This window comes from Scomber japonicus, chromosome 15 (assembly GCF_027409825.1).
Source record: "Scomber japonicus isolate fScoJap1 chromosome 15, fScoJap1.pri, whole genome shotgun sequence".
NCBI classification, from domain to species: Eukaryota; Metazoa; Chordata; class Actinopteri; order Scombriformes; family Scombridae; genus Scomber; species Scomber japonicus.
The window spans coordinates 10,038,965-10,046,899 of record NC_070592.1 but is presented as its reverse complement, the minus strand read 5'-3'; the positions used below and the strand labels follow the sequence as shown (position 1 = coordinate 10,046,899).

The following is a 7,935-nucleotide window of genomic DNA, read 5'->3' as shown; positions in this document are numbered from 1 at the left end:
GCGCTGAGGGAGAGAGGAGAGCGAGCGAGGTGTCTCGTGCAGGATTTCACTGACAAGGCGCGTGGAGGACTTTGTAATTAATCCTCGCTTTATTTGTATATATTTAAATATATATATATATATTTTTTTTGGGGGGGGGGTCAGATTTCCTAAAAGAAAGAGAGAAAGAAAAGAAGTGCCTGGAGAAAGAAGAAGAGGTGGGGGAGGAATAACCAAAACGCAACACGTATCCGGTGGGATCCCACTCCTGAGAGAGAGAGAAGCGGCTGGAGTTGGAGCGAAGGGTGCAACGAAAGAAGAGAGGGAGAAAGAAAGAAGAAGAAGAAGAAGAAGAAGAAGGGGGAAGATTTGACATTTCGCTCGTAACAACACGTTTGAATTAATAAAGCGGAATAATGAGGAACGTTTGGATAATTTTGACCCTCGGGCTGTCCGTCTTCCTCTCCGGGGAAAGGGTAAGTTTTTTTGGAAAGCAACTTAAAACGGGGGGGATTTAGCTGTGTGTGTGTGTGTGGTGGGGGGGAGAAATGTAACTTGGGTCCACGGACCACTCACTCGCTGCTGCTGCTGCTGGTGCTGCTTTTTGCTGTTTGTTTCAATAAACCCTCGACACGTTTGCGTGGTTTTCCTCTGGGTCAGTCTACGTTTTATATCAAAAGACGATGCTGTATTAGGACGGAATAAACACTACCAATGCTTTAAGTTGCAATATTAAAGCATGGCGATAAAGTGTCCATTGAATCTGTGTCTGACAATCAAACACACAGGCCTATTGCTGCCTATACTTTACACAATACTCCTGCTAGTAACACTTTTTTCTTAACATCTTATCAGACACCAAAATGCAAGGTGGCAAGCTCAAAAAGGTCAATGTGCTTGTGTTGCCTATAGGTGTTCAGTTTCATTTGTTTAAGCAGTATCTTAAAGGAACATGTAGTCTATGATTTAAAGTTTATTTGATGTTTTAAGATATCAGTCGAATGAATAAAAATGCACTTTTCAGAGTGGTAATAGAAAGAGTATATCACATAAAGTGGAAATATTCTATATGACATCTGAAATGAAGGATGATATCACCATACTGACTACTGAGGATCATAGAGTGCCTGTATATGAGTGTGTAGCTCTACTACAGTGATTTCTTGTTAAGATGTTTACTCCTCTGACAGCTGTGCAGGTTCATGCTCTCAGGAATTAGATGCACCATCGAGTAAATGCCATCATTTTTTTTGGAGCGATCCAAACTTACCAGACAGATAAATCAGTTTTATCAGGCATTTGGATGGTTGTGACATTTAAATTAGGGCATACATGATCAATATTTTAGTTTTTTTTTCTCAATTTCTCATAAAAAAAGCCTGATATTTAATCTTTATATTGCTTTTGCATCCTTGTTGTTTCTTTCATCCACTTTCAGGTTTCCAAGTCAGTGTCTTTGCCACCCTAACTGAGCGTGCGTGACCCTGCAAATTGGCCCGGTTGTTGGGATGACAGATTTTGGCACTTTAATGTGCGGCCCATGTCATTATTGTCCCCCCTCCTGTTGTTTCTCTGTGGGTTGTGACTCGTCGCTTGGCGCAGTGCCTCCTCCTCTGTTAGAGCCGCTTGTCCAATTAGCTGATTCAGACACTGTTGTTTTAATGACTCATTGTTTTGTATGAGGTCACCCCCAGAGTGCACTTTTTACATGATTTTCTATTATCTCTTTTTACACTAGGCTATGCATCTGTACACAATGATTCACTTCATTTAACTCTTAGCTGTATACTCAAATGTGAACATGTGAATCAGTGGCTACAAAGTTGGAAGTATATGTAAGAATGCAATATCACACCACGACAGATTACAGCTTCAAAAGTATGTTCAACCAACACTTTTTTGACTCCAATAAAAGTTTCTCACAACTAGCATCTGTTATAGTACTACACTGGATTGCAGGACAGTCATAATATCCCATCATATTTTAAAAATCCACCTTATTTTGGCTAAATATGAGGTAATCCATTACTAGACTATATCAGGATTGACGTGTGACCATCTGTCATCATCTACATTACTTTACATGGAGACGTCATGCACACAAACACACACACACACTCACACTTTAAGCTGATCGATATCTGCCTTCCCTTTTATCTGCGTCCCCTGAAGGCCTCTCTGGAACTTGACACATGACATTGATTCTCAATATTGGCGCTGGTGTTGACAGGTGGTTGATAACTTGCTTTAGGCACATCTGTCCGTGTTTTAATTACCCCATCACATCAGAGGGATACAGTATCACTCGGTGACTTTTTGAAAGCTTCCAGATAAAAAGTCAATTCATTTCGCAGCTACTGGCTTCGGAAACGAATGACTTCATCACCGAGGTAGAGAATTGATTTCTTTTTAGATATATCTCCAATCTTATAAGATCATATTAATGGTTATCCTAAAATGTAGCTACAATTTATTCACCTTTTTTACTTTAGCTTTTTTTGGGGTTGCTTGCCTGCTTACCAGCTCGCTAAGCTAGTAAAGCTTTAACAGCAATGCAACATGTGAGGTCTCAGCACATGTTAAAGCTTCCAGCTGAAAGAAAACACTGTTTTTAGAATTGCGAAGCACAGTGGGACGTGCTGCAGTATCTCTCGTTAGATGAGGTCATAATAGTTAAAGTGGAATTTTAATGCACTGCTCCGCAACCTCTCCATCTCTCTCTGAGACTGGTTTCCGCTTCTCTGCTTCCAAAGAGGAGGGAAGAGTTTGACGAAGCTAGGTAGTCTTCTCAGCCCAGCCCTGCTACGTTTCAATGCATGCCACTCACCAGATGTTGTGGTCTGTAATTTGTGTCATGTTTTGGTGGGAAGCGTGGGTGTTGTTCACCTCCCTTTACATCTGTGATTTACGGAGGGGTGGTGGAGGGGTGGGGTGGGGTGGGATGGGGGGGACAGACTCAAAGAAATCTGACGCTGGACTCAAAGAAATCACTTCAGAGGAGTCTTGGATTTTGGTATGAGCTTCCAAGGAAGGAAGGATGGTTGAGGGAAATGGGAATGTGGCTGAGAGGAGGGGAGGGGAGGGGCGGGGCGGTGGGTGGAAGGAGTGAGGGAGAAAGAGAAAATGGAAGAGCAAGCAAAATTACATGGCCTGTCTGTGATGTTACAAGTTCAAGGGATTTAAAGAGTCAGCAAAAGGAAGATTTCACATATCTGTTTATTTTTTTCCTCCCAGGCTTTAGTTATGGACTGACCCCATTCATGAAGATGATACAGGGCGAAAGCTATCTTAGCCTTTTTCTCTCAAAAAGGGCAAGTGAGGTTGGATTGCTATTATGTACTGCCTTCAAATAGTCAAAAAAGAAAGGAGACGTTAAGCCTGGGAAAATCCCTTGTGTTATTTCAAAGGTGGAAAGGCCAAGGCGTCAAATACAAAAACTTCAACTTGAAACCTTGATGACTTTTGTAGGGAGGGAGGGAGGGGGGGGGGTAAGGTGCAGCCTCTGTATTGTGACAGATGCATTATCTAGGTCTCTTGGCAGTGTTCAAGTTACATTTTCTGGCTCGAATGCTAGTTTTGTATCTGCTGATTTGGTGGTAATGAAATGAACGGCGCCAAGGCACACGCTGACCTTCCTCTCAACTCAACCCGGCTTGTTCGTTTTCCTGGACGACTCACACCTCTTGCACCCCATCTGTCACTCTTTGATGCACCAAGAGCAAATAACACACGTTCCAATTTCCTATTTTGTATCAATTGACATGAAGGGTTATTAATCCTAAACGCGTCATATTTTCCACTGCTCTTAATATACTTTAAAAAAAAATTCAGCTCACACCCTTTCCAAGGCTACTGAACTGAATACAATGCTTCACTCGTTTTGTTACAGAGCGCCAGGGCTTTCAGAGCCTCAACGAGGATGTGTACACTGGAAATTTTCTCTCTGTTAGTGATAAAAGCAATATGCTTCATCTTAAGCACTCCATTTCCAATGTACTCCATGATGAATAAGTAAACTCCATGTCTGTGGTGGGCGGACAAAGTAATAATCTCCTTTCAAAATATATCTCTCCATCACTTTTTGATCAAGAGGAGGAAATATGAAAGAAGAAGGGGCAGCAAGGAATAATATGTAAGGATAAAAACGACCATATAAATGTGATGAAAGTTAATGTATTAGAGGGTAATGATGGAGGAGAGAAATGAAAGGATGCTCTGCCACATAGAAGCAGAGGCCAGATGCTGTGCTACGACTGCAGCTTCTCCTGCTGTATATTTAATGATGCTCTTTTATTTTGCATTAACCTAGAATTCCTCAAACTGAAGACACAACCAGCTCCCCCTGCATGCATCTGCTTGTGTTTTGTCTGACTAAAAAAGCCACTGCTTTCTTTTTTTTTCTCCCCCTAATAAATCTGCCACTGACACACATGGGAACACTGAGTCTCGTACTGTGCAGAGCAACCTGCCTCCTCGCTAGTGTCCGACCCTTCAGGGGGTGCATTCATTCGGTCCCTGTCTGCCAAGCATTATGCAATCGCTAATGGACTCTACAGAAGGCAGGAGGTAGGTAGGGGCTGCTGGACCACTGAAAGCAAAACAGAAACCAACCCCCCCTCCTCCCCTCCTCCTCCTCCTCCTTTTTCCCTGAATCCATCTGTGTCCACGCATGAACTCCTGTTTTGTCACCATGCAGGCACGCACACACAAAAGCAGATAAACACACACATATTGCACACATGGTCCCTTGCCTCCCCGGTGTTGTTTTTTCTCTGTCCCTCTTCATTGCTCTTCCCCTTTTCACATCCCTCTGCCAGCATGTTCAAGATGCTGCCTGTCATTACCACAGTGTCTGGGATTAGGCTGAGAACAGTGGCATTATATTGCCTCTCAGGCAGCAGGAAGGAATAAAGGGAAAGCATTTTTTTCTCCCCCCTTACACACAAGATGCACCCCTTTTTTTTTCCTCCTCCTTTTCCCCTTCTCTTAAGATGTGAGAGCTCGCAGTGAATTTGCTAACATCTGCAGGACGTATGTGTGTCTGAAAGGAGCTGCTTTCCTCTCCCACTCACCTCCCCTCCTCTCTCTCTCTCTCTCTCTGTCTCTCTCTCTCTCTCTCTCTCTCTCTCTCTCTCTCTCTCTGTCTCTGTCTCTCTCTCTTTCTGTCTCTCTGTTGTTGACAAGTTGGAAGAGGCCCTTGCTTTGGCAGTGACTTGTGCATACTAGTAAAGACTCACAAATAGTCAAACTCTGCATGCACTTGTGTACATTTACCGGTGCCTCTTTATGTCCCTTTGGGCGTGTTTTTTGTCCATGTTTATGGGCCACATGTTTGAAATACACTGTCACTCTCCAGCTACCAAGACATAGGGAAAACACATTAGGTCTAGATGTGGTAGCAGCAAAAACCTATGACAGCAGCTCTGGTTCACGTTGGGCCACAGCCACCCTTACCTAAGAGACTGTCAGAGGCTCCACCGATGGACCAAACTTTCTGCATGTGCATATAGCAATTAGGGTAGAAAATATTTACACACAGTAGACCTCGAGCATTAATCTTTCTCTTTCTTCTCCTGTCCCCACCCTCTTTCTGCCCCCTTTTTCTTCTTTTATTTCTTCTGTTTAATTAGCTTAGCAAATGGAAACTTCCTTGGCAGGACTGTGGTGGAGGGGTTTGTGGTTGTGACAAAGAAAAATGGGGAAAACCCTGTGTCAGGATGTCTGTTTTCTTCCTTTCTTTCTTTCTTCCTTTCTTTCTTTCTTTTTTTTTAACTGCCTGCTGCCTGCTTCCAGTTTGGGAGGAAGAGAAGGAGAGGTGGGGGGAGAGAGAGAGAGAGAGGGAGGGAGAGAGAGTGTGAACCCTGTCTCCCTTTTGGTGTTCAGGTTTTCCCAAGCCAGGACCTGTCTGGGGATTTGCTGTGTGAGGTGTGAAAAGTGTCTAACTTGGCAGGGGGTGACATGACAGACCCGGGTGGTAAAACAAGAGTGCCACTAATGGTTCCTGGCATTAACACTGGACCAGTCTGCTTTGGTAACAGAGTTCTAGGAATATGTCTACACTCTTCTTCTTTCCAACCTCTGTGAGAGATATTTTGCACTTTCACAGTTTTCTTATGTAATTATTAAAAAAAAGAAAAAAAGAAGAAGATCTAGTTCTTTTGAACTAATGTAGCATGCTGTTATCAAAGTATCATCATTATTTCTATTTTGGTCAGACTACCAGGGTATGAAATTAACTTCCACCAAAGCACCGAATGTGGGGTATATTTTCTGTTTGGTGAGTAAATGTTGGAATGTTTATACCAAAATAGTCATGTAATACAATATCTGACATGATGGCTCAGAGGATATTACTCATGTTTTGCCCTCATACAGTGTAGACACATGCACCATATGTGTTTTTTATGCATGTCTAAACAGTTGGAGCCAGTCGCCAAGACTGTCTAGAGCCACAGACTGTCTAGAGCGCTGATAGTTTCACGCACTGTTTACGGTACGGGACATCAGCTCCTCGACATCGCAGCTCTAAACTGTCACTTCCTGCTGCCGACTTAGCATCTCCAATGAAATGTACTGAAATCAATGTATATGTGACACAAAAAGGCAATGTATTATTTTAGCTGGTTAAAAAAAAGATGCTTGGCTGGTGGATTTAAAAAAAAAAAAAAAAAATTACCAGTCCTCTAAGCAGGTCAGTCACAAAGTTAATTTTAGACACCGCAGACTGCACTCTAGCCAAAACGAGTGTATTACCAGAGCTGAAAATTGATATAATTCTGAACTCATGCTTTTTATTTTAAAATGAATAAAAATACATCAGAACAAACCCTATTAGTGACAGAAAAGAAGCGTTTTACTCATAAATGCCAGACACTGGTGGACAAGATTAAGAGTATTTGGTGTAACTTTATAGGATTTCTTTTTCAGTGTTTGGCAACTAATGGTTATTTTCATTTTTTCCCAATTAGTAGATTCTTTTTTTGGGGGGGGGGGGGGGGGGGGGTAAACTATCAGAAAATACACAAGAATGTCACGATTTCCCTGAAGTTTTGAATTAGCTTGTTTTGTCTGGCTAACAGTCCAAAAACCTGAAGATAATTTAAGCTAGCACACAAGACAAAGAAAAGCAGAGAATAGTCATATCCGAGAAGCTGGAACCATGGAGAATGTTTGAAAAGTCACTTGGCGACAATTAAAGTTGCTTAATTGGTACCGTATTTGTTCCAATATGCATTTGATTTAAAATGTCTTTTCAATCACAAATGGCAAAGTTTGTGACTAGGAATGCTGATGTCAATATCTACTAATATCTATATTTAGAGGTTATGAGATCAAGCAATTGGAGACATTGCTTTATTGAACATTTTAGAATTTATAGCAATGCTTTAGTATCGTATAGGTCGCTGCAATTTACTGTAAAGCCGAAATTCTGACACTAGCCAACTCGGGCCTATTTCTCCAGATGACCTAAACGTTTTGGAGTTTTTGTCTTTAGGGATGTATTAAATGTCATTAGTGTAGATTGTGGTTAGTTCAGGTTTAGTTGGTCCTTCTGTTAAAGGATGAAGTGAAATCAAATGCTGCTTGTGAAACCACCTTGGTTTACTTTGTTCTGCTGAATAGACAATGATCTGAGGGGCAAAATGCGTTCCATCTGTATTCTATCCAAGAAAAAAAAAAAGAAAATGGCGGATATTTAAAGCCATGACGTCAGCTAAGGTTTTTTTTCCCCCATCTAACTCCTGAGATTACTGTGGAAAACAGCATGGCACATTTAACACATCTGTGCTCACTCATATTTACGAGCGCGTTTTTTATCGTGTCTAAAAGGCGCCAAATTGGTATCTGCACTTGCGTTCCTCCAAGTAGAAAAATGTACTTCTAATATAATGTCTGGTGTTTCCATTATTTCCTCTATCTTGCATCAAAACAGCACTGCGTAAATCACGCTTTCTA

At 41.8% G+C, this 7,935-nt stretch overlaps 1 protein-coding gene across 1 annotated transcript in view; it reads left to right on the top strand.

Moving 5' to 3' along the window:
• sdc2 (syndecan 2) overlaps positions 1 to 7,935 on the top strand; it is a 50,080-nt gene continuing 42,145 nt past the window's right edge. Inside the window, exon 1 of the mRNA XM_053335005.1 lies at positions 1 to 455. Coding sequence (XP_053190980.1) covers positions 396 to 455 — 60 coding nt within the window. The 5' untranslated portion in view covers positions 1 to 395. The remainder of the gene's footprint in view (positions 456 to 7,935) is intronic.